Source organism: Mustelus asterias, chromosome 1 (genome assembly GCF_964213995.1).
Source record: "Mustelus asterias chromosome 1, sMusAst1.hap1.1, whole genome shotgun sequence".
Classification (NCBI taxonomy): Eukaryota; Metazoa; Chordata; class Chondrichthyes; order Carcharhiniformes; family Triakidae; genus Mustelus; species Mustelus asterias.
The window spans coordinates 61,576,432-61,604,237 of record NC_135801.1 but is presented as its reverse complement, the minus strand read 5'-3'; the positions used below and the strand labels follow the sequence as shown (position 1 = coordinate 61,604,237).

The window sequence follows — 27,806 nt, the reverse complement described above, 5'->3', positions numbered from 1 at the left end:
AAGAATGATTGCAGTGTTATTTTGTGTTACTCAGATGTTCTTCAGTTTCCAGGTTAACTCTGATCTTCCTGGGCATGAGATTAACCTTTTCATGACTTACTAATTTTACTCAAACAACCCATCCGTAAGAAGGGCAAGGCTGAGGGCTTTCATATATTTATGGTAGGGAAAACCTTCTGAAACAATAATGGTAGGGAAATTGAAGAAAATAATTTAAAAATTGTTAAAATGTATACACTGATGGAAAGCAAATCACGTGTACATTATTTTAAATATTGCATAAACATCTGAGAATTTAGAATGCACTTAAGCATTTAGTATACTCTGGGTGAAATTTTCCTTTTTTTGTCAGGTGTTGTCTCTGGGAGGAAAAGCTGTCTGGCCAGGTTTTTGCAGCACATTTTAAAACAGAATGATAGAATCGGTACAGTGCAGAAGGAGGCCATTTGGCCCATTGAATCTGCACTGACTCAGAATCTTAGCCAGACCCACACTCCTGCCCAACTAACCACTAGTCAACCTTACCTACACATCTTGGGACACCTAGGGGCAATTTAGCATAGCTAATCCATCTACCCTGCATATCTATGGACTGTGGGAGGAAACTGGAGCACCCGGAGGAAACCCATGCAGACACAGGGAGAACGGTGGCACAATGGTTAACACTGCTGCCTCACAGCACCAGGGACCCTGGTTCGATTCCCGGCTTGGGTCACTGTGTGGAGTTTGCATGTTCTCCCTGTGTGTGGGTTTCCTCCAGGTGCTCCGATTTCCTCCCACAGTCTGAAAGATGTGCAGGTTAGGTGCACTGGCCATGCTAAATTCTCCCTCAGTGTACCCGAACAGGCGCCAGAGTGTGGCAACTAGGGGATTTTCACAGTAACTTCATCACAGTGTTAATGTAAGCCTAATTGTGACAATAAATAAACTTTAAAAAGTGCAAACTCTGAGATGTCTGGTGCTATGAGGCAGCAGTGCCACTGTGCCACCAGGCTACACTTTACACTTCAGAAAAGAAAATGAAGAGGTCGGTCGACAAAGCCTGTCCTGCCCAGTAACCTTGGTTCCTGACATCAGTGTGGCATTGTTAAAGGGTGTCCTAATCTAATTAAAAAATTAATAAAGAGGATTCTCCCCCCCCCCCCCCGCCCATGGACACTGCATTGTTGCAGTACTCCATGGCAAAATACTGGGCATAATCCTCAGAGGGGAGGCTGCACTTAATCTGTGTGCCTCTGGTGGGTTCTGTTCATGAACTCTCCATTTTTGAAAAGCTGTGTTCCCTGTGTGTGGGATGATGCAGCGGCAAGGCCTGAGAAGTGTATGTTAATGGAATTCCCATCATTATAATACATTAGGTCCTGGTGGGGACAATCGAGCTGGATTTGCAGTAACTACAGCACTTCTTAAAAGTTTTATTCATGTCATAAGTAGGTTTGCATTAACACTGCAATGAAGTTACTGTGAAAATCAAAGTTGTCACACTTTGGTGTCTGTTTGGGTAGACTGAAGGAGAATTTAGCATAGCCCAATCCACCTAACCAGCACATCTTTTGGACTATGTGAGGAAACTGGAGCACCCCGAGGGAACCCACACAGACACGGGGAGAACATGTAGACGCCACACAGATAGTGACCCAAGCCGGGAATTGAACCCAGGTCCCTGGCACTGTAAGGCAGCAGTGCTAACCACTGTGCCACCGTGCTGCCCATGGAACTGTGGCTCCAAGTTGATAAGCTGGAGTCCAAACATTGGACATCATGATGCATTAGGGAGGAAGAAAATTACCTGGACACTTTGCTCCAGGAGGCAGTCACAACCCTGGGGCAAGGTACTTCACAGAGAGAGGAGGATGTGACTGCAAATGATTGAGACAGGTATGGGGACATAGAAGGTAGCACTGAAGATTACAATTTAAAGAAATAACAAAGTAGCAACAGAGTAGAGAGAAGAATTAAAGAGATTAAAAGATACTGGGGGTGGGGGGAGGTGGTGAGGGGGGATCATAAAGAGAAAACACCAGAATAAAGGAAAGCAATCACAAAGAAAGTGAAAAGCAACAGGCTTGAATTTCTTGCAAATTGTGTGGTGGAGAGCAGGGTTTTGCAGGGAGAATGAGCAAACTGACCACAGCACCATGGTTCAGGAGGCTCCATCTAAGTGGGGAGAGCAAAACGAAATGTAGTAGAGGACTGTACAGGAGGGGCATAACCATGGTTCTGTGCAGTAGAGAGTTTATGTCCCAAAGGCTGTGTTGCCTACATGGTGCAAAGATTCAGGACTGGAGAGGAACTTGAAGTGGGGCAAGGGATCCGTTTGTGGTTGCTTTGGATGGTACTAATGACATAGGATGAAGAAAGAAGTTTTGCTGAGGAAGAATGAGCAGTTTGGGACTAAAAAGCAGAACTACAAAGGGATTATTGCTTCAGACATGAACAAATTGGCATAGGATAAATAAGATCAGAGAGTTCAATGTGTGGCTCAAAGTTTGGCGTGGGAGAAATAGGTTTTGATTCATGGGCCACTGACACCAGTACTGGGGAAAGAGGGAGCTGTACCTTTGGGCCGGTCTTCACCTGAACCACACTGGGATCTGTGTACTGGTGAATTGTATAATTAGGGTTGTGGAGAAGGCTTCGAGCTAAAAGGTCACTCAAGCATCTTGCAGAAATCCTATCTCTGATGAAAAGATCATACTTCCTGTGCCACTGTTGGTCTTTCTGTTCTTCCCTGGGAACTGATCATGTTTCTAAAGCTGTGAGCAAAAGAAGACATAGATATAAAAAAAGGTAGGAGACTGAACATATTGTTCAGTAACCCTTGCCTCCGTTCCTTGTGCTTTTCACTCTCCTTGTGCATTGCTTTCCTTTATTCTGGTGTTTTCTCTTTATGATCTCCCCCTCCACCCCTACCCCCAGTATCTTTTAATCTCTTTAATTCTTCTCTCTACTCTGTTGCTACTTTCTGGTATTTCTTTAAATTCTAATCTTCAGTCTTTCTCCCCATGCATCTCACTGCTGCTGTTCTCTCTGGCAATCTCCTACCCAGGCAACAATCTCCCAGCTATTGATCCCATGAATAACCTTTCTATCTCAGACATTCATTTCTTGAGACCTCAGCACAGCGACAGAACTGCCCTATCTACATCTTTATCTTAAAGACCGAGGGGAAAGGATTGAGCTTTTATTCCAGAGTTTGGTGTTTGTCCATTTTTCCAGTCACCGCCTCCCGAAGTTTATTCCTATTCTCTTCAATGTACATACTACATTTCTGAGTTTTGTGCCACAGTCCTCTGCCGCTCTCAGTCCCCGGAGGACTGATCGATGGGTAAACAACAGTGTGACAAGATGGAAAAAGTGTTACCTCAGGCATCTTGTCTTTCGGCATTACAGAACAAACAAATCCCACCGCCTTCTGGTCATTTTAGATCATTTAGATAGTTAATTTGGTCCACAAAGGACCATAAACATCTTTCTCCATTAAAGTTTATAAGTTTATTAGTGTTACAAGTAAGCAATTAAGTTACTGTGAAAATCCCCTAGTCACCACACTCCGGCACCTGTTTGGGTACACTGAGGGAGAATTTAGTATGGCCAATGCACCTAACCAGCACATCTTTCAGACTGTGTGAGGAAACTGGAGCACCCGGAGGAAATCCACGCAGACACGGGGAGGATGTGCAGACTCCGCACAGTGACCCAAGCTGGGAATCGAACCTGAGTCCCTGGCGCTGTGAGGCAACAGTGCTAATCACTGTGTCACCGTTCCACCCATGGAGGGGCACAACTCCACCAGAGTGGGGCAAGACCCCTATGAACTACCACCTTCTGGTACCCTGTATAAAAAGCAAGGCAGAGAGGCTGGGTTGCTCCAGACTCTGATTTATCACAAAGTGAATGTGAAAATTCTATGAAAACAACATCACATTAAAATGAATTTATTATTGTAGTAAATACCAGAGCCATAACACACTGATTAAAATTTAAATAATGCAGATAAGCCAACGCCAGGGTGAGCACACAACATTTTGAATGGTTACCAACTTAAAAAGAAACAAAGCAAAGTGGGAAGATGGGCTGGGTTAAGTGGGTCAGTTTTCACCGAGCGGGATCTGAGATGTGAGGGAGAAAGGGATTAGATGTTAGTCTGACCTCTGCACATTTTGCAGACTCATAATGACGCCTTCATCTTTGTATAAAAAGGCACGGGTGGGATCAATACATCACACGCAGCCAGAAAATAGTGGGACCTTGCTCCTTGAAACCTTTCGGATTCTATAAGGAGTGAGATTTTAGGTAAAAGTTTCTGGTTAAGTGTGACAACGCGTTGGCAACATAAGTGCAACTTGTGACAATTGCCTGAAGTTTCATTCATGAATATCCGCTGGGAGTTGAACCCAGCAGCCGGAGGGCAGCGTGCAATATCTGGGCAGCGTGCAATATCTAAGTGTTAAATAGAATCAGGTATAAAAGTTACTTATCCTGAAGAACTTTCGATATCAAAATAAGCTCACCCATGTGTATCTACCGATCTCTGTCTTATCCATGTGAGTCGATGCTGTCTATCTGAACCTTATGTTAACCGGATGCCATTAATTGTGAAAATAGACTATTTTAAAAAAAAAGTCTTTACAACTTGGGGGGGCGGGGCGGGAGTTACAACTGAGAGTGTTTTTGAAATGTTATTTTCTTTACAGGTCAGGCTGTGTCCACATATCCAATCGATAGCTGGTGATGGGTGAGAGATACAGACTGGAAGTTCTGTGTCACAGAAAGAGGCGCAGCAGCCAGTGCTTATCAGGGAAGGATCAAAGCTTGGGAAGTTTCCCTGGGCCCCCCTCAGCAGAGAGGCAGCCCCTGAAATACACCGTCACCTTGAGTGCTCAGTACGGCATCAATGTGTTTGTGCTCGGCTTGGTGCTGACAGTGGCGGGGACATTTCAGAAAGCCGGAGTGGCACAGGAACACATCTTAGCTTATCTCAGCACCCTCATGGCCATGCAACTGGCATGGATGCTCTGGTACTTCCTAAGAATGCACGGGAAGAGAGGGCTGCTCACTGAAAAAGATGACCATGCCGGACCCAGGTGGCTGAGAGGTACAGTGTGCTAAAGCACATTCCAATTGTGATTTCTGGAGTGGTCTGTGAAAATGTTTAGACATTAGGGTTTATGATTCTCATTCACAATTGCTACCTTGGTAATTAATGGCAATGCAGTTGAGGGTGTGGGTGTATTTTAACATGCTGCATTTGGAATCAATTCGACTATCTCGAACAATGTGCAGTAGGTGAGAAATCCGACTCTGGTGCATGTGGTTTTTCATGTCACCACTAAAGTGTTTAGACGAACAAGAATTTAGGTTAATGCGCGTTTAGTTTAACGCCTTAACCCCATCGTGTGTGGGTCAAGGATCGGGGGCTGGAGCCGAATGTGGGAACACAATTGGAAAAAACCCCAGTTCCAAAAGATCAAACCCCAGGAGAGAATCAGAAATACAGGCGTTCCATTTTAAGGTATAAAAGACCAGTTTGGACAAGTTTTATTGGCACCCTCCATTTCCAACTTTCACTGTTTTTACGAAAGTGATGAACAATAAATAATTTACAAAGTGTCAGCTATGAACTTAAATAACGGGGAACAAATGGTGTAAAGGTAAAGGCCAAAATCTCAGCAGGTCTGGCAGCATCTATAAGGAGAGAAAAGAGCTGACGTTTCGAGTCCAGATGACCCCTTGTCAAAGTTAAAAGGCAGAGAAAGTGGGAGATATTTATACTGCAGGGTGAAGGAATGAAAGGTGAGTCATAGCCACAGAAACCAGGGGGAAAGGCTGCTAATGGCAGTCCATGGAGAGAATAAAGGGTGTGAATGGCCAAATGGCAGAGAAGTTCAAATGAAGATGTTGGGGGGGAGGAAGGCGGGAATGGATGGGACAGGTAAAATTTAGAAAAGGAGAAGCAAAGGGGGAGAAAAGGTAAGAAAAGGGGGATAAAATAGGGGGAAAGAGTGGAGGAAGTAAAATGAAGAAAGACAATAAAGAAATAAAAGATAGAGAACAGTAAAAGATTAAGTAAAATAGAATGAAAACAAAGGGGTCGAGGTGGGGTAGAGCAAATCATCTGAAGCTGCTGAATTCAATGTTGAGACCGGAAGGTTGTAATGTGCCTAGCCGGAAGATGAGATGCTGTTCCTCCAGTTTGCGTTGAGCTTCACTGGGACATTGCAGCAAGTCAAGGACAGACATGTGGGCATGGGAGCAGGATCATGTGTTAAAATGGCAAGCAACCGGAAGGTCAGGGTCCTGATTGCACACAGACCGAAGGTGCTCAGCAAAGCGATCACCCAGTCTATGTTTGGTCTCTCCGATATAGAGGAGACCACATTGGGAGCAGCGAATGCAATTCACCAAATTGAAAGAGGTGCAAGTGAAACGCTGTTTAACCTGGATGGTCATTTTTGGTTTCAGATTCCAGCATCCACAGTAATTTGCTTTTATTATTTGTAAAGATAAAGACACCCTTCAAAAATGCATATTAAAGTCAAATGGGAGGAAAGTGGTTCCTACTTTGGGCCAATATGTGTTTCGTTGAGCCTAAGGTTTGGTATATTTCCTCTCTAGGTGGGTTAACCTTGTTTGCCATCTTGAGCTTAGTTCTGGATATGTTTAAAATTGGATACTACATCGGATATTCACGCTGCCTCACAGCCGCCAAAGGTGTCTTTCCTGCTATCCACGCAGTGCACACGCTCTCCCAGGCATGTATACTCACCTGATTTATTGAGTGTTGTTTATTATTGAGTGATACATTGTGTGTCCTTTTATAAAACAATATGATTTATTTTCAGGTGTATTTCCTTTGGTTTCATGCAAAGGATGTCATTCGAACTTTTCAAATCATAGAAAGGTAAAGCCTGTGCCAAATCTGAATTTGCTTTATAGTTCTACAGTTATGCTGCATATTCAATTATCGGCCATGATACAGTTTCCTCCTACGGTCCAAAGATGTACAGGTTAGGTGGATTGGCCATACTAAATTGCCCCTTAGTGTTCCAAGATGTGTAGGGGATTTGTGGGGTAAATGCCACTGAAGATACCATTAATTGTGAAAATAGATATCATTTTTTAAAAATCTGTTGGGAATGTCTTTACAACTGGGGGGCAGGGGGGAGGTTACAATTGAGAGTGTTCTTGAAATGTTGTTTGAATTGGAGACACTGAGATATTCTCCGTAGAACAGAGAAGATTCGATAGAGATTTTCAATTGAATTTTTTTTAAAGGATCATTCAGCACAGAACGAGGCTATTGTTCTTTGTGTTGGCTCTATGGCAGAGCTATCCAATTAATCACACACTTTTGCTCTTTCCTTTCAATTATGTACTTTTTTCTCTTTTACCTTTTGAATGTAGCTATTCAGCCAAGCAGTGCATTCTAGATCACAACAATGTGCTGTGTAAACCAACGTGCTCATGTCGCCTCTTTTTTTTGCCAATCACTCATTTTTATTCATCAGGGGAGATGGATATCACTGGAAATGCCAGCATTTAACGCCCACTTCCAATTGCCTTTGAGAAGTTGGTTGTGAGCCAACCACTCGACCCACTGATTTCTTATGACAGAGTGGCTTGTTAAGCCATGTCATACAGCAGTTAGGCACATTGCTGTGGATGTGGATTCAAGTGAGGGTTGGATGAGATAAGGATAGCAGATTTCCTTCCCTAAAGGGCATACATAAGTGAACCAGATTGGCTTTTTACAACTATCTAATAGTGTCAGGGTCATCATTACTAATACTAATTTTTTATTCCAGATTTATTGAATCAAATTAATTTGAGTTCACCAATGGGATTTAAATTCATGTCTCAAACCATTAATCCAGATCTCCACTCATCCAGCAACGTAAACACTAATCATCGCACTCATAAAAACAAACCTACTGAGCCTGAAATTAATGTCCTTTTGCCACTGGAAACAGTTTCTCCTTATATACGCTATTAAAACCATCATTTTGAAAATCTCTATCAAATCTCTTGTGAATCTTCTCTGTTCTAAGGAGAACAATCTCAGCATCTCCAATCTTGTCACATAACTGAAGTCCCTCATCCTGGGTACCATTCCAGTAAAACTCTTCTGCACTGTCTCTAAGGCCATGACATCTTAAAGTCTGGTGCTAAGCCAGAATTCTAGCTGAGGCCTAACAAATGTTTTGTTGAAAGCTTAGCATAAACTCCTTGCTCTTTGTGTTTATTCCTCTATTTATAAAACTAAGGACCCCATATGTTTTTTTAACACACTTCTCAACTTGTCTCACACCTTCATTCATTTGTGTACAAATCTCCTCCTTTATTGTTACAATGGCACCATCCTCTTTAGTGAAGACCGATTTCAAACTATTCATTTCGTACTTTCTTGGCTCCCTAATCAGCTCCACCCAGGTCTCTGTTGTTAAAGCATTTCCTTTAAAATTGTAACATTTAGATCATTAGATCCTTTTATTCTTCTTAAAATGTATCAGTTTGCACTTCTTTGTATTAAATCTCATCACCATTTGTCTATCACTTTTGCCAGTTTATCTCCTCCTGAAGTCTGTTACTATTCTGTTCTATGCATATACAATATTTCTGAGGTTTATGTCAACTGAAAACTTTGAAATTATGCCCTGTATACCCAAGTCCAGGTTATTAATAGAAATTAAAATAACTGTGGTTCCAATACTGACCCCTGGGGAACATCAATGTATAATTCTGTCTAATCTGAAAAACAACTATTCACCAATACTCCCTGCTTTCTGACTTTTTGACAATTTTCTATCCATGCTGCTACTGTCCCTTGAGTCCTATGGACAAGATTCTTACTTGGTATTTTGTCGGCAATTTCTGAAAGTTCATATACACAGCATCAACCACACTATCATTATCAATGCTCTCTGTTACTTCATGAAAAAACTCTATCAAGTTAGTCAAGTATGAGTTTGCCTTTAACAAATCTGTGTTCATTTTCATTTATTAGCCTTTCCAAATGCCAATTAATTTTGTGCTGGATTATTATCTCTGAAAGTCACCTAACCACCAAGGTTGAGCTGACTGGCTTGTAGGTTTATCCCTCCTCTTTTTCTAAACAGAGGTGTTATATTTACAATCAATTGGTCCTCTGGAAGCACCTCAATATCCAAGGAGGATTGGAGGATTGGACAAAGCAACAGAAAATTCAATTTTTACTTCCCTCAGATACCTAAGATGCATCCCACCCAGACTAGGTGACATCTGCACTTTGAGGACCATCAACATTTCATGTGTATTCTATTTATTTTCATTGAATCTAATATCATTCATCTCCTCCTTTATTGTTACAATGGCACCATTCCTCTTTAGTGAAGACCGATTTCAGAGTATTCATTTAATACTTTAGCATGCCCTCTGCCCCCACATGGTCACTTCTTGGCTCCCTAATCAGCTCCACCCATTATTTGACCACCCTTTACTATTATGTTCATGTTTGCCACTCATCTATTCTCATACTCTCTCTTTACTCTCTATTTCAGTCTTATGGAAGTCCTCTGTACTTACTTTCCATATTCAACTTGATTCTACTGTATAGTGAGCAGTTGCTCTAAGTCTTTTCTGTTCCCCTTTACTTCTGTATCTTTAGTCATCCTTGGATACTCCTCATTATGTATACTCCTCATTATCGTCCTCATGGAAATGTGTCTATGTTGTACCCAAAACCTCTTTAACGATCTCCCATTCTTCAGTCACTCTTTTGTCTATCAATTTTAGATTGAAAGTGCATTTGGATCAGATTTGTTTTCAGCTCACTGAAGTTAGTCCTTCGTCAGTTATTCATTTTTTATGCTTGAATAGAATCAACACCGAAGGAGGCCATTCAGCCCATCGTGTCTGCACTGACTCTGGCAAAGTAACTTACCCAGGCTCACACCCTGCTCTATCCCCATAACCCTACGCATTTATCCCACTAATCCCCTGCACATCTTGGGACACTAAGGAGCAATTTAGTATGGCCGATCCACCTAACCTGCACATCTTTGGACCGTGGGAGGAAACCGGAGCTCCCGGAAGAAACCCATACAGATACGGAAAGAATGTGTAAACTCTACACAGACAGTCACCCATGGCTGGAATCGAACCCGGGTCCCTAGCGGTGTGAGGCAGCAGTGCTAACCACTGTGCCACTGTGCTGCTGCACTGTACTTTTTCCTTTTCCAGAACTATTGTAATCCTGATGATATATTCAGTGTTCCCCAAATGGTTTCCCACTGGCACAAGCCTCTACTTACCCCATTTCATTCCACAGAACCAGACACAGCACTGATTATTTCCTCATTGGGCTGGTCAAGAACGTTCTCTTACACACATTTCAGAAATTTCTTCCCATCTTTTACCTTTAGGCTACTTTCCTAGTCTCTTTAAGCTTAGTGAAGTTCCATTGTCAGTGCTCTGTAATAAAAGCAAAATACTGTGGATGTTGGAAAGCTGAAATAAAAACAGAAAATGGTGGGAAAACTTAGCAGGTCTGACAACGTCTGTGGAGAGAGAGAGAGAAAGAGTTAACGTTTGAAGTCCAATGTTATTCTTCTATGGAACTGGAGAGAGGTAGAAATGTGATGGGTTGTATGCAGATGAGGAAGGGGAGAAGTGCAGGTGGAGCAAAATATGTCAGGCATAGGTTACAGGGTAAGAGGGATTAAAAGACAAGGATGTCATGGAACACAAGACAAAGGGAGTGGTAACGGTAGTATAAATGTCCCAAGCTTTGCTCCAGAGTGGGTGTTCATAGCAGAATAAAGGTCAGAACTGTCTGAAAGCAAAACAGCAGAACATATTCATAGCAGAAAAAAGGACTCAGTTTTGTCTGGCGCTTGGAGGAGAAAACACAATCAAAATGGAGGACAAAATTCATGGTCTAAAGTTGTTGAACTCAATGTTGAGTCCAGAAGGCTGTACAGTGGCTAATCAGAAGATGAGGTGCTGTTCCTCCAGCTTGTGTTGAGCTTCACTGGATCATTGCCGCAGACCGAGGCACAAACATGAGCATGAGAACAGGATGGCGATTTGAAATGGCAAGTGGCAGGAAGGTCAGGATCATACTTGCGGACTGGGTGGAGGTGTTCTCCAAAGCGGTCGCCTAGTCACCCAGCCACTACATAGTAGTCCTTGCACCTTTCTGTAATTTTCCTCATATTGCTCTTTTGTTTCCTTCCCACTAATTGTTTACCGAGACAGTACATGCAGTAGATAACCTCTGGGCAGAATTTTCCATTCTGGAGACAAAGTCTGCTGGTGGGTGGCAGGATGGGATTCCCGCTGGGCGGCAGGATGGCTGATCAGACACAATCTTCAGCTCATTATACATTAATATATAATGTATGTATTAATATACATTATATATGTGTATATTAATATATATATATATATAAACATCTCAGCAAATCTCATGGCGGGGTGGGCAGGAAGTTGCCCATAATGCCATCACCTCCTGGGGCAAAGGTCCCAGCAGCATACTTAAAGGGCACCCAGACAGACATTCACTCAACACTATTCCTCTAGAGACTTTGCGGCTGAAACTCTTACAGCAGAAGCTGACAGATGTGAGGAATCACACCTAGGAACACATGAGGGTGTCTTTGGCATTGTCATTTGCTTGTTGTCATGGTGGCACAGTGGTTAGCACTGCTGCCTCACAACACAGTAAGGGTTTTAACAACACCAGGTTAAAGTCCAACAGGTTTATTTGGTAGCAAATGCCATGTCTCATTTGCTACCAAATAAACCTGTTGGACTTTAACCTGGTGTTGTTAAAACTCTTACTGTGTTGTGAGGCAGCAGTGTTAACCACTGTGCCACCGTGCCAACAAGCGAATGATAATGTTGTTAAAACTCTGACTGTGTTTACCCCAGTCCAATGCTGGCATCTCCACATCATGACTACCATCGACGCCTCACAATGCCAGGGACCCAGGTTCAATTCCAGGCTTGGGTCACTGTCTGTGCGGAGTCTGCATGTTCTCCCCGTGTCTGCGTGGGTTTCCTCCGGGTGCTCTGATTTCCTCCCACAGTCCAAAAGACGTACTGGTTAGGTGCATTGGCCGTGCTAAATTCTCCCTCAGTGTACCCGAACAGGCGCCAGAGTGTGGCGACTAGGGGATTTTCACAGTAGCTTCATTGCAGTGTTAATATAAGCCTACTTGTGAGATTAATAAATAGACTTAAGAGCACCGCTGGCAATACATAGCACCCCACTGTCAATGACACCAACCTCAACCCTAACCCCACCCTCCCTTCCCCAGAAACTCCCCCCTTCCCCAATCAGCCTGCCTTCCTTGTCCAACATTCACTTCACCCTTCCATTCTACACTCGAGCCCCCATCCCCACCTTTCTCCTACACCCAAGCCCACATCCCCACCTTCCCCTACACCCGAGCCCCCATCCCCACCTTCCCCCTACATCCAAGCCCCCATCCCCACCTTCCCCCTACACCCGAGCTCTCCATCTCCACCTTCCTCCTACACCCAAGCCCCCATCCCCACCTTCCCCCTACATCCGAGCCCCCCATCCCCATCTTCCCCTCTACACCCGACCCACCCGTCCTCACCTTCCCCCGTACATCCGAGCTCACTTTCCTCACCTTCCAGCCTTTTCTGCCTCCTGTTTCCAGCCTTGTGGCAGTGTTTGCTATCGGCATTTGAGTGAAGTTATGTGAGCTCCCCAAGAAGGTAAAAGCAACATCGACTGACCCCAAAGTCATGGAAGAGGTGAAGCTCACAAGGTCAATGCTACTTATATACAGCCGTACAACTGAACTTTCTAAATTCTCGCTGGCAGGAAACTTAATTAGGAGGACAAAATTAATTCTGGGGAGGTGGCCTTTTACTTAGAGTGCATGAGATGCTAATGAACGCAGAAGGGGTTCCTCACATTGTTTACCGGGACACTCGCTCTGCCTTTAAATTGCCACAAAAGCCTGAACAACAGAATCCCAAACTAATTTTCTAACTCTTCCAATGACACCTGCCTGCCACGATCCCACCACTGGCAGGAGCCAAAAATTCCACCCTGCCTTTAGCCTCTCAAGTGCATCAACTTCTTCCAAAGTTACAATCGTTTATTTCATTAGTAATGCCACCACACTCATTCTTCTGGCTTTCCTATCTTTCCTGAATATCTTGTCATCAAGACTATGAAGTTCCCTTCCCTCTACTGCTCTGAGTTAGGTCTCTGTTATTGCCACTATATCATAGGCCCATTAGAGAGAAGTCCAAAGAAAATTCTGAATGTAAAGAAGAACCATAAACAACAAAAAGCAAAGAACAGTACAGCCACAGGAACAGGCCTTTCAGCCCACCAAGCTTGCACCGATCATGGTGTCCTATCTAGACCAGCCACATATATCCTTCTATTCCCCGCTTGTTCATGTGTCTATCCAGATAAGTCTTAAATGTTGCTAATGTGTCTGCCTCAACCACCTCACTTGGCAGTGCATTCCAGGTCCCTACAACCCTCTGTGTAAAAAAAGCTTCCCCCACACATCTCTACTGAACCTTTCCCTGCTTACCTTGAACCTGTGCCCTCTTGTATTTGTCATTTCTGCCCAGGGAAGAAGCTTCCAACTGTTCATCTTATCTATGCCCCTCATAATTTTGTAAGCTTCTATCAGGTCTCTTCTCAGCCTCCGTCTTTCCAGGGAGAACAATCCCAATTTATTCAATCTCTCCCCATAGCTAATACCAGGCAGCATCCTGGCAAACCTTGTCTGTACTCCCTCCAAAGCCTCCATGTCCTTCTGGTAGTGTGGCGACCAAAATTGAACACTATTCCGAATGTGGCCTAACCAATGTTTTACATAACTAATATAGTTTGCCAACTTTTATACTCAATGCCCCTTTTTCACCACCTTTTCCACCTGAGCTGACACTTTTCAGGATTTGTGGACCTGAATTCCCAGATCTCTCGGTGTGTTTATGCTCCTGATGGCTCTGTCATTTATTTTATAGCTCCCACCTGAATTGGATCTACCAAAATGCATTACCTCGCATTTGTCCAGATTAAATTCCATCTGCCATTTCTCCGCTCAATTTTCCAGCTTATCTTAATTAGCAAGGAACATAAAACAAAATAATAAAATATTTTACAGATGCATCAACAATAAAAGGCTGTGATGGGAATAGAACCATGGAGGGATATGCAGGATAATACCACAGGTATCAATAGAGAGATGGTAGAAATATTAACTAATTATTTTGTTTTGGTATTTTCCAGGGAGATAGAACAATTAGACATGACATTGAATTTGGGTGGCACGATGGCACAGTGGTTAACACTGCTGTCTTATAGTGCCAGGGACCCAAGTTCGATTCCGGCCTTGGTTTGGAATGTTCCGGCATGTTTTCCCGTGTCTGGGTGGGTTTCCTCTGGGTGCTCTGGTTTACTTTCACACTCCAAAGATGTGCAGGTTAGGTGGATTGGACATGCTAAATTGCCCCTTAGTTTCCCAAGATGTGTATGTTAGGGGGATTAGCCATGGTAAATGTGTGTGGGGTTCGAGGATAAGGCTTGAATAAGATACTCTGTCAGAGAGACATTGCAGACTTGATGGGCCAAATGGCCTCCTTCTGCACTGTAGGGATTCTATGATTCTAAGAATTATGAGATGAGCAGTGAGATTAAAAAAACAGATGTATATGAATAAACTAAACAAACTCAAAGAGGATCAAACCCCTTGCCAGATGAATCCATGTATTTTCAAATAATCTGGGGAAAAGATAGCAGAGGCATTACTGCACATATATAGCAATTCACTGGAGAAAGGTGCAGTGCCTGAGAACTGGCTGATAGCTAATGTAATTCATGTACTTAAAAAGGAGGAGAGAACATGTCCTGGGAATTATAAACCAGTTGGTTTAAAATTTATGGAAGGAAAAGCAATGGAATCCTTACTAAAGAAGAGGGGGGTGAACATCTAGAAATGGGAAAACAGTCAGCTTGGATTTTAAGAGGAAAAAGTTCTGCTTGACTAACCTTATTGTAATTCTAGAGGAGAAAAGATAGAGAGTAAAAAATGGTAATCCCATTGTTGTAATATACCTGGACGTTCAAAAGGTCTTCAATAAAGTGCCCCATAAAAAAGTAAAGTTAGAGAATGTTGAGGCAGGGGAAAATTGCAGAATGATTCTGTCTACACTTCCCGCTGCCTCTGCAAAGCAGCCAGCATAATTAAGGACTCCACGCACCCCAGACATTCTCTCTTCCACCTTCTTTGGGAAAAAGATACAAAAGCCTGAGGTCACGTACCAACCGACTCAAGAACAGCTTCTTCCCTGCTGCTGTCAGACTTTTGAATGGACTTACCTTGCATTAAGTTGATCTTTCTCTACACCCTAGCTATGACTGTAACACTACATTCTGTACTCTCTCGTTTCCTTCTCTATGAACGGTATGTTTTGTCTGTAATAGCGCGCAGAGAAACAATACTTTTCACTGTATGTTCATACATGTGACAATAAATCAAATCAAATCAAATAGCTGGTTTCGGACAGAAAGGAGCGAGAGGGAATAAAATTATTCGGAAGGATCAGCCCTGCAACCACGGCTGTTCACAATTTTAGAATCATAGAATCATAAAATCCCTACAGTGCAGAAGGAAGCCATTTGGCCCATCGAGTCTGCAACGACCACAATCCCACCCAGACCCCATTCCCGTAAACCCACATATAATTCCTCTGACACTCGGGCCAATTTAGCATAGCCGATCAACCTAACCCACACATTTTTGGACTGTGGGAGGAAACTGGAGCACCTGGAGGAAACTCACGCAGACACGGGGAGAATGGGCAAACTCCACACAGACAGTGACCCGAGGCCGGAATTGAACCTGGGTCCCTGGTGCTGTAAGGTAGCTGTGCTAACCACTGTGCCACCGTGTCACCCCAACATAGACACTTATTTTCATGAACAATTTGGACTTTTGAGTCAAAAAGCACCATTTCTAAATTTGCTGATCACACTAAATTGTGGAGGTTTGTCAATAATGAGGAGGACTGAACAAATTACAGGAAACTTTAATACATTTGCAAAATGGGAAAATATTTGGCAAAGGAGATACAACAGTCAAATGTGAGGTGGCAGATTTTGGTAGGCAGAATGAGGACATCACATTACTTGGAAGGTGCAAGTCCAGGTGGGGTTGAGGAACAAAGGGATTAAAAATATATCAATGAGGAGAAGTTACACCATGGGTATGGAGGCCATAAAAAAATCAAACCATACACTCAAATTTAACAGTAAGGGAGTTATGTTAAACATGAATGGAATCTTGAGTACACTACAGTATTGAGTGTAGTTCTGTTCATAATATTATAAAACAGGCTATGGAGGCACTGGAGTGGGTGCAAAGAAGTTTAAGTTTATTTATTAGAGTCACAAGTCGGCTTACATTAACACTGCAATGAAGTTACTGTGAAAATCCCCTTGTCGCCACACTCCTGCATCTGTTCAGGTACATTGAGGAAGAATTTAGCATGGCCAATGCACCTAATCCCGCACATCTTTGCATTGTGGGAGGAAACCGGAGCACCCGAAGGAAACCCATGCAGACACGGGGAGAACATGCAAACTCCGCACAGACAGTGACCCAAGCCGGGAATCAAACCCGGGTCCCTGGAGCTGTGAGGCAGCAGTGCTAACCACTGTGCCACTGTGCCATACTTTGCTTTATTTTAACAATGTTTCTACTTTTGAATGATAAACCACATTAGGGACGCTTTAAAAATAAAGGGCTGGATTCTCTGACCTCGCCCATGGCTGGGATTCTCCAGTCCCGCTGCAGTGAATGGAGTTTTGGCTGAGTGCCAAATTCTCCATTCTCGCTGACAGCGATGGTGGGGCATGAATGGCTGCAGAATTCTGGCCAAAGACTGTCATAAAAATAAATTTTAGAAAAGTTAGAGATTTGTCTCCTAAAACTAATTTGAAGATCTTATTTTTCTTTAACATATAGGTAAATTTCTTTATTTTAATTCTGATTTTTTTAACCATTGTGGTCTCTAGGGAATGATTGTCTATGTTAAAGTTCATAACGTGTTTTCATGTCTGAGTATATTAAATCCACTTTTTGGGCATTACAAGATTACTTTCTTTTTAGATTTGGAATGATTCATTCTGTCTTTACAAACCTGTTGTTATGGGTGAATGGTGTAATTGCAGAGTCAAAACATCAGCTAAGTGACCACCAAAAGCGACTGGCAGCCCTGGGCTTTGCCAACTTAACTGTGGGTAAGATATTTTACTGAGTGTAAACTCATGAACAGGTCAAACACTAAATAAGAGGATATTAAGCAGTTGCAGAGAATGTTTCAAATGAATGGGCACATTAATCTGGAATGAAGTACATGATCGAAACTGATTGGTTTGAATTTAGATGCACTAAAGGTCCCTTTAAAAATCTGATAATGAACAATTTTCGCAGATGCCAAAATTTTACATGACCTAAACTATTGATGGCATTATCTTCATTCTGCAACCAGCAAGACATCTTGTAACATTTTAAATTAATGGCAGATTACATCAATTAGGCCTGAATGTAATATCAGTGAGTAATCCATACAGCCAGATTAACACCCAGATAATGGAATTCTAACCCTATGTTTATAGCTGACAGATTATGGAATCCAGAATTTTAGAAAGTTAGTAATAAAGAAACCAACCCCGTTAACCAGATAATTAAATTGTTCATTCATTGTTGGAAGCAAAAGTCAGATTGTGAGAGTAAAAGGAGAAATAACAGACTGTGGCAGTGTGCTCACATACTGTATATTCTAGAGAGAAATCAACAAAAGACATAACGTACTAACTAGAATCCCTACAGTGCAGAAGGAGGCCATTCAGCCCAACAAGTCTGCACCAACTCTCTGAAAGAGCATCTTACCAAAAGACATATATTTACCATGGCTAATCCACCTAACCTACACATCACTGATCACTAAGGGGCAATATATCATACCCAATCCACCTAACCTGCGCATCTTTGAACTGTGATTGGAACCCAGAGCACCTGGAGGAAACTCACACAGACACAGGGAGAACATGCAAACTCCACACAGACAGTCATTCAAGGCTGGAATTGAATCCGGGTCCCTGGCATTGTGAGACAGCAGTGATAACCACTGTGCCAACGTGCCGCTCAATAAGCTAAAGAACAGTAACCAAACAAAGCACTGATAGAGTTTAAGGTTTGAAAATACCCTGGGCTAGATATTCAATATAATCAACATCAGGTGGATTGTCTAATAGATGAGTGATCCACTCTGTCAGATTATCCCTCAAATTTGAAGGCAAAAAGCTAATCCAGAGATTATACAGTGAACATCTGAAGTAGCACTTTACACTATAAAATGAAATTCACCTTAACAGTTGTTTCAACAGGTTAAACAGTAACTCTAGACTGCTTTATCAAAGATGTCCCATATTTCTGGATTGCAGTTTGATCTTAGAATCTTAGAAACCCTACAGCACAGAAAGAGGCTATTCGGCCCATCAAGTCTGCACCGACCACAATCCCACCCAGGCCCTACCCCCATATCCCTACATATTTACCCACTAATCCTTCTAATCTACGCATCCCAGGACACTAAGGGAAATTTTAGCATGGCCAATCAACCTAACCCACACATCTTTGGACTGTGGGAGGAAACCGGAGCAAACCCACGCAGACATGAGGAAAATGTGCAAACTCCACACAGACAGTGACCCAAGCCGGGACCCAGGTCCCTGGAGCTGTGAAGCAGCAGTGCTAACCACTGTGCTACCGTGCTGCCCTGATTTTCTCGTGATTTTCTCTGTCCTGACATAATGGTAGTCAACATGCTGTTATGTAGTTATGTAGTGCTTAACATATGCTAAGTAATGCCCTAAAGCTTTCACTGCCAATGAGTTACTTCTTTTTAAGTAAAGTCAAATATAGCAGCCACTTGGTGCACAAATTCCTATACGTAACAATGGAATAAGTGAGCACTTAATCCGTTCTTGATGCAATCTGATCCCATATTCTCTCCATGACAAAGACCACCTAGTTTTACTTCTGTAACATTGCCCAACCTCACGCTATCTGACACTGAAACCTACATCCATCCTTTTGCCACTTTTAGATCTGGCTGGCCTCTCATCTTCCACACTCCAGAAACTGGAACTCATCCAAGACAGCTGCCTTATCCTATCCAAAACCAAGTTTCACTCTCCCATCAGCCCTGCCCCTAAAAATCTATATTGGCTTCTGCTCCCCCACAGCTCAAACTTAAAATTCTCATTGTGTTCAGATGGCTGCATGTTTTTGCCCCCTTCTTATCCATGTAACTTCTTCTATTGCTATAGCCCCGCTAACTCTCCATTCCTCTTAATCCAGCCTCTTGTGCATTCTTGCTCTTGTTGTTCAGCACTGAGTGCACCCTCTTCAGGTGCCTTGCTTCCAAACAGGAGGATTGCCTTCTTAAACTGTTTTGCCTTTCCGTCCTCCTCTCCTTTCAGATACCATTAAAACTCTCCATTTTCAAAAAAAAAAGACACCTCTTCTAACATCAGCTTCTTTGGCTTAATATTGATTTTTAAACTTGCTTCTCTATGAAAGGACTTTAAAAAGGGCACTGCTTAAAGTTTCATCTGAATTATGGCACCTCTAACAATACAACAGTCCCTCAACTTTATACTGAAACGTCAGCCTGGATTAAACCTACAATCTTCTGATTCCAAAACACTGAATTTAACTGCAAGTCCCTAAACATTAAAAAAAAACATATTGTTATCAAAAGTGCTCCAAATGATACATGATAAAAACATGAATTGAGTGACAGACATTTTTTGTTGTAACTAAAACAGTCTGAGATTATGACCCAGATGTTAGTGCCATGATCAATCATGGCGCTTACGTTTTATGGTAGATCATTAAGAACTGTAGAATGAAGGAATTATCTGGAGCAGTACAAAGCAGTAGAAAGAAAGCAGAATAGACTTATTCTATGGGAATCTAATTCAGTGTGAGGTGATTCAATGGGTGGCACAGTGGTTAGTACTGCTGCCTCGCAGCATCTGAATTCAATTGCGGCCTTGGGTGACAGTATGTGTGGAGTTTGCACATTCTCTCTGTGTCTACATGAGTTTCCTCCGGATGCTCCAGTTTCCTCCCACAGTCCAAAGATGTACAGGCTAGATGGATTGCCTGTGCTAAATTGCCCCATAGTGTCCAAAGATGTGTAGGTTAAGTGGAATAGCCATGGTAAATGTGCAGATTACAGGGATAGAGGGGAGGGTCTGGGTGGGATGCTGTTTCAGAGAGTCAGTGCAGACTCAATGGGCCAAATTGCCTCTTTCTGCACAGTGGGGATTCTATGGTTTCTATGGTTCTTTATCTGCAATTATAAGGATTCCAGTGTAATAAATATTGTGCAGCCCACTCCAACCTTCCAGTAGTTGAAGGCCGAGAAGATAAACTGTGCACAAATTGGCAATGAATACGGAACCAGCAATGGCTGGGAAAAGAATGGCACAATAATGGCACTCACTGTTATTAATTCAGAAACAATTCAGCTTTCTGCAGTTATAATAGGTGCACCAAAAGCTCCGATTCTCCACAAATCAATGGATTTGCATTGCTCCACCATTAACCTTGACAAAACCAAAAATATTAACTTCCAACCATGAACCTCCCCAGTAAAGTGCATTTCATGCCATGAAATTGTTGGATTTACATTCATGCAAATTAATTTATCTTGCTGCAGCTATTTAGGACTTATAATGTATATTTTGTATGGACACTGTCAATAATGTGACTAATGGTCTGACATAACAACCAACTTGGAAGCCGAGAAGGGGAATACTGAAGTTGCAGTCTCACTCCGGAGGGTGGTGATTTGTGGTTGGAGTTTTAAAAAAAAATCTTTTATTGCCTTAGCAGCATTTTTATGCCAGTCTTCCCATCCACACTCTTATTAGTGTCAGCATTTTCAGGATGCAAAACTGTCTGAGAACAATTTGATAGATTTAATTCAGAAAATAACATTTTGGGATACAATCTGTGAGTAATTGGAGACATGCAGCATATTTGGATGGAAAAGGGTTAGTTTTTTCACTTAATTTCTGTTGTAAACTAATTTGATCGTGGGTAATTGCTATTAGCCAATAACTCCATTATCTTGTATCAAGCAATTCTCAGGATATTAGAAGGCCAGCTGGATGGACCCTGTTTTATTTTGTCTCAACATTCCTATATTCCTATTGCTGCAATGACATCGCGATTGGGTGGCTCAATGTTCTGATCACGGGGCCATTAATTCTATACTTACTGGATCAAATCGATTGTGCACACTGCCATTCATTCATTATCAATTCCCAATCTCAATTAGATTATACAGTCCTCTACTTTTTGCTTGTTCTTTTTAATGTGTCCTGTTCCCCCCATTTATTTTTTTTAACTTTTTCTCAATCCACTGCCCTTCCTCTCTTCCCCCCGTTTATTTCTCTTGCTGCATCTAATGTGTGGTTAAGACACTCCAGTCCCGTCCCCGTTGTTTGCTCTGTTTCCTCGTGTATCCTGATTCCGTTCATAGTTTAGGACATAGACCATTGTGAGGCAATCTCCAGGTTCCAGAGCGACTATTTTTTCAGCGCCGAGACATTCCTGTTTGGACATTCCAGGGATTTGCATCGCAAATTCAGTCTGATGTGGGTGGTGGGGGCGGCAAATCCGATAAACATCGTACATATGCACGGTGTGGCATTGCAGCAACTAATATCCAAATAGATCACTCGAAAAGGGAATCAAGGTGATCGCAGTGAGACTACTGTAATGTGAGGTGTTTTCCAGTTTTCCCGATACAGTGGGTGGTGTTACCTGTTGAATGCGATGTAGTGTACCAGACCTGAAGAACTTTCCTGTGCTTTAGGCTCTTTTGGAGGAGGCTCAGATTTGACAATCTTTAAAGATAATCTGTGCAATGTTTTATTCTATCCCAGAAAAGACTGGACCAAACTGCAGTTGCACTATAAATGCGTGCGCTGCTTTCTATAAAGGCTCCTATTACATGTACCCTTTCAACATTGAGTACCACGTTTTTGCATCTGCCATGCTCTACATCATGTGGAAGAACATCGGACGCAAACTGGAACAGCACACAGCTCCAAAACTCATGTTTAAAAGACGCTACAACATATTGCCAGGACCGGTTCTGGGAGCAGCTGTATTCGCGACCACAATAGGGATTCTTGTTGTGTACAGCATACAGGTGGGGTATTCAAAAGACCGCCGGCAGTCTGCTGTGACTATGTTTTACCTATACAGTATTACAGTACTCTGCTTAATGTCTGCAGCATCGACAACAGGCCTGGCCATTCACAGAATGGGCAAAGGTTCCATGGATTATTCCAAAAATCCGTCCCGAAAACTGGATGGCTCCCTGTTGGTGGGCACGGCGTGCGCCTCCTGGCTGCTGTCCTGGTGCTCGGTGCTGGCGGCGATTTCTGCACAGCCTCCCCGCAACTACACATGGCTGAGCTTGTCGCTTTCCGCCCTACTCATCGTCGAGAAATCCGTGCAGAACGTCTTCATCATCCAGTCCCTGCACCGCAAGCGGGATAGCGACGAAGAGGGAGTGGGGAGGACCTTCGCTGTTGCCGGTCCCGGTGGCCTGCCCGCGGCAGCCTCGTATTGTGGCATTGTCAACAAAGCCCTGGAGAGTGTGGAGCAGGAGGTGAGCCGCCCGGCTACCCGGCACATCCCCCCCTCCCCAGGCAGCAGCAGCAGCAGTGAGTGCACTGAGCAGACAACTCTACCCCAAACCTCCCTCCCGCAGCCCAACCGCAGACTAAAGAACAAACTGGACACAAAGAGAATCATCCTGAAAAACATCACCGCCTTTCTGTTCCTGTGCAATATTTCGGTAAGACAGATTCAGAATCCGTTTTTTAAAATCAGTTTTCGTTCATAAAATGGTGGGATTTAAAAAAATAAAGCAACACTCATTGGAGAATATCATCAAATAGTTTTTTAAAAATCAGCTTTCATTCACAAAATGATGGGATTTTTAAAATAAAGCAATACACGCTCGGGAATATCATCAAAAACTATCTCAGTTGAGTGACAGACATAAAAGAAATCGGATATAAGATTTAGTGGAAGGTAATCATCTCGATGAGATCAAATGTGACACTTTCTACACACGCGGGGAAAGGAGGGAAGTCGGAAAGTATCAAATGGGCGCAGGGCAAAAGGATCATTAGAGATGAAAGCGGCTAAAGAGGCTCAGGGTAATATTAGAAAGTTATTCCAGTGATGGAATAGTGAAGTCGCATTTGGAGAGGAAATTAGAACAGCTGTCAAAGTTAAAAGAGCTAAGAAGTTAAGAAATGCAGTGGGTAACATATTAAATCGGTAGTACAGTGATAAGCACTGCTGCATTACAGCGCTAGGGACCCGGGTTCGATTCCCAGCTTGGGTCACTGCCTGTGTGGAGTTTGCACGTGTCTGCGTGGGTGTCCTCCCATGGTCTGAAAGACGTGCTGGTTAGGTGCATTGACCCGAACGGGCACTGGACTGTGGCAGCTAGGGGGATTTCACAGTAACTTCATTGCAGTGTTAATGTAAGCCTTACTTGTGACTAATAAATTAACTTTAAATTCTCCCTCAGTGTACCCAAACAGGCGCTGGAGTGTGGCAACTAGGGGGATTTTCACAATAACCTCATTGCAGTGTTAATGTAAGCTTACTTATGACTAATAAATAAATTAACTTTAAAAAATGATGAGTGGGCGATGACATTCAGTTGCAAAAAGAGCTGAAAACTTTAATTCCTCTTGATAATCCAAACTAAAAGGACCGACCCTTATTCATTATGCCAATAGGTGGCACCACAGACTTCAATGTAAAGCTTTGATAACTTTTAATCCGTTTAATAGACAAACCAGGGGAAAACCAGGGGAAATCTGTGCTTGTTCAGAAAGTTTCTTACTAATAATACAGATGGGTATCCCTGTTTAGAAAAACTGGAGCCTTTTCAAACTTAATTTTTGTAACCTCTGCACCGTTGCAAAAACTGCCTGTTTTAAAATTGTTTAATCAATAAATCCTGGTCATAAGTAGTTAGCATTGTAGGTCTCTTTCATGTAATAAAAATCGGGGCTTCCTCATTCATTAAAAATTGGTGACCTCTTACTCTGTGCTTTTTCAATCCCCCTTGAGGTAGATTTCTTCCACTGGATGAAATACAGTTCACAATATATTTTTTAAATCAGTAAATGCTGCACTCAGCTGGTCCGGCAGCTTCTATGGAGAGAGAAGCAAAGTTAACATTCCAGGTATGATGAGAATTCACGGATCTGCAATTATGGGGATTTTCACAGCAATTTCATTGCAGTGTTAGAATCATAGAATCCCTACAGTGCAGAAGGAGGCCATTCAGCCTATTGAGTCTGCAGTGACAACAATCCCACCCAGGCCCCATCCCCATAATCTCACCTATTTACCCTGCTAATCCCCCTGACAATAATGGACAATTTAGGATGGCCAATCAACCTAACCCGCACATCTTTGGAGTGTGGGAGGAAACCGGAGCACCCCCACGCAGACATGGGGAGAATGTGCAAACTCCACACAGACAGTGACCCGTGGCTGGAATTGAACCCAGGTCTCTGGCACTGTGAGGCAGCAGTGCTGACCACTGTGCCACCACTGTGCCACCGTTTGGCCCTGCGCTATACCATGTTAATGTAAGCCTACTCGTGACACTAAATGAACTTAAAAATATACTTAAACTTAAAACTTATGTGGAAGCTTCTCGTTATACCAGCTAAACCACATTTAGAAATTTGTTCCGGTTTTCCCCACTTGGTCGTCATAATTTATATTCTTACATTAGAACAAAGAGAGAAGATCAATAAAACTGATGTCGTCTGTAAACTGAACTACAAGGAAGAATAAGGGAAACTTCAACTTGTAGCGCAGAGAAGAGAAGTTGAGGGCAACCTTACTGAAGTAGATACAAATGACAATGTACAAGTTAACCAAGAAATATGGGCTAAAGTATAATTAGAAGATTGTGAACACAGATTTGAAACATTTTTCATCAGAGTAGTAAACAATTTGATAAATCTAGCAATTAAGCAAAGGAATATAGACAAAATATTGGGGTGTTATAGCACAATTAGATGTCATTATGGAAAAGCTAAAGTATAAACGGGACAAACATTGATGGATTAAATGGCTATTTTCTATCCCTGGTTGTTCCTTGCGCTAAGTTTTTTAGTGTTTTTAACTTTTGAATATTATGAATGTCTACAATATGTCATAAACCAGGTAGAAATTTTAAAAAGCAACTCGACTCAAAAGATTCATGAAAATGTAATTCTGAAGCTGGATACATTTATATATTATTACCAGGCAAGCACTTCTTGTTCACAAACTTATCTTCCTGTTGCTGTGAGTTTTGATCAGGCTTTTGCATCAATATTTACCCAATTATTATGTCAACAAGCCTCATCTAACATTAGTGACGGCTCTAACCCCCAGGTGTCTTTGTGACATGAGGGGCATCTTGTATATTAAAGAAAAATTCATCAACTGACTATTGACAATATCATGGGTGTTTTAATGTTTTCTTATCAATAAACCACTTTGAGTTGCAAAGTAATACTGACAAATGGCAAGTTAAAATGTGAACTAAGAGCTATTGAAACTTTTGAATAGTCACAGTAATTTGTAAATAAATAATTTGTAAATAACAAAGCATTTATACATTTTTCAGTTGTATTGGTAAAGAGTAGGTTTTGCTGCACCTCCATCTTCTCTTTACTGTTGGGACTCTGTTCACCTGGTCCCATTCTTATCTATTTCATCATAAGCATAACCTGCATGGTTAGCTCTGGTGTCCCACAAGGATCAATCCTTGCCTACCACCCATTTTTCCACCTCCATGCTTCTCCTTGGTTACATCATCAAAAAACACAAGGGATGTTGACAACACCCACCTCTACCTCACCACCACCCTTCTCAACCCCACCACTTTCGCTAAATTATTAGACTGCTTGTCTGACATTTGGCACTGGATGAACAGAAGTTTCTGCCAGTCAGAATTGGGAAAACTGAAGCCACTGTCTTTGGTTCCTGCCACAAATCCTGCCCCCTAACCACTGACTCCATCCTTCTCCCTGGCAATTGTCTAAGACTGAAGTTTGAACTAGACTGTTCGCAATCTTGATGCCATCACTAAGACCATCTATTTTTATCTCCATAGCAATGTCCACCCAGCTCCACCCCTGCTTCAGCTTGTCAGCTACTGAAATTCATTCATTCCCTTGTTACCCTCTAGACTTGATTACTCTCACAAGGCTAGCCTCTCACATCTACCCTCCCGAAACCTGAACTGATCCAAAATTCTGCTATCTGTGTTATAATTCACATCAAATCCCATTCATGAATTGCCACCCCTTGCTTGCTGAATTACATTGGTTGTCAGATAAACAAAGCTTTGATTTTAAAATCCTGATTCTTATTTTCAAATTAGTCATGGTCTCACCCTTCCCTATCTCTATAATCTCCTTCAGTCTCACAGTTGTCCGAGATATCCATGTTTCCCTAATTCTGGTCTTGTTAGCATCCCTGATTTGAATTGCTCCAACATTGTTACTGTGTATTTAGCCCTCTGGGCCCTAAGATCTAGCATTCACTATCTAAACCATTTTGCCTCTCTATCATGCTTTCCTCCTTTAAGGCAATCTTTAAAACTTAACTCTTTATCCAGGCTTTTGGTCCTCTTCCCTAATATCTAATTATGTGGATCAGTGTCATCATGTTTTGTTTTATAATGTCTCTGTGAGCAGCCTTGGGAGGATTTATTGTTGTAAAGTTGCTATATAAATGCAACTTGTTATTGTTGTTGAAGTATGTTCAAGCCGTGCACCCTTTTAAAATTATCTATGAGTCTAGAGAATCTATAGCTATCCATTACTTTCTCTGTAGCAAGACTTCGGCCAATCCAAGTCGGCTTTCCAACCAATCAACACCCTTTTCTCCTGTAGTATAAATTGTTATGATAGTTTGAAATGTGAAATTCTTGCAATGTCCTGATGAGTACAAGGCAAAAAGCTTTGACAACACCTCTCTTTTCAGCAAGATTGAAGTGTGCTATTAATGAAAATCATAGATTTGCTAATATTTACCAATGCTATGGCTGGTAGTTCTTGAAGTGGAGATTATAAATTACACTTGAGTCAAACACATAAAGCTGGTATATGCAAACCAGCAATTCAGCTACAAAATATGGATATAAAATATAGCATTCCCAAAATGAAGCCCAATGGAGACAAAAAAGATTTGCAGTAATAACAAATTTAATAATTTAGGTGTGTTGCATGTTGGAATTACTCTGAAGATCCGACTTGCTAGTAAGTAAGTAGTTTTTAATGACAATTAGCAATCAACCTGACTCTAAATTCTTCTTTTTCTTTTTAAAGTTTTGGATACTTCCAGCTTTTGGAGCTTGGCCCCAGTTTGCCAACGGTTTGGAAGAAAACGTTTATGGCTTTGAAACATGGATTCTAATTGTAAATCTTGCAATGCCCTTTGCTATTTTCTACCGCATGCATGCATCTGCATCACTTTTTGAGGTCTTTTGTGCAACTTAGCTAATGCTTTAACTAGTTTTGATAAAATGCATATCCTTATAAGATAGACCACATTATTGGATTTGATTTTCTTGTACCTGTCGAGGATTTTAACTTTCTACTGATATGTATTTAAAGGGATGTGTTGGTATTT

At 42.1% G+C, this 27,806-nt stretch overlaps 1 protein-coding gene across 1 annotated transcript; it reads left to right on the top strand.

The window, feature by feature from the left end:
• The first annotated feature begins 4,734 nt into the window (after nt 1–4,734).
• On the top strand, nt 4,735–27,673 carry otop1 (otopetrin 1). Its single transcript, XM_078234370.1, has 7 exons — nt 4,735–5,098; nt 6,619–6,755; nt 6,846–6,904; nt 17,154–17,284; nt 22,013–22,746; nt 22,819–22,935; nt 27,503–27,673. Exons 1-7 carry the CDS (start codon nt 4,735–4,737, stop codon nt 27,671–27,673), a joined length of 1,713 nt encoding a protein of 570 aa, XP_078090496.1.
• The last annotated feature ends 133 nt before the right edge of the window (nt 27,674–27,806 follow it).

Coding starts and splice junctions, on each gene's coding strand:
- otop1 (XM_078234370.1), top strand. CDS start 4,735: ATGGGTGAGAGATACAGACTGGAAGTTCTGTGTCACAGAAAGAGGCGC. Junction 6,905..17,153: donor ACTTTTCAAATCATAGAAAG/GTAAAGCCTGTG, acceptor CTTTCTTTTTAG/ATTTGGAATGATTCATTCTG. Junction 22,936..27,502: donor TGTTCCTGTGCAATATTTCG/GTAAGACAGATT, acceptor TTCTTTTTAAAG/TTTTGGATACTTCCAGCTTT.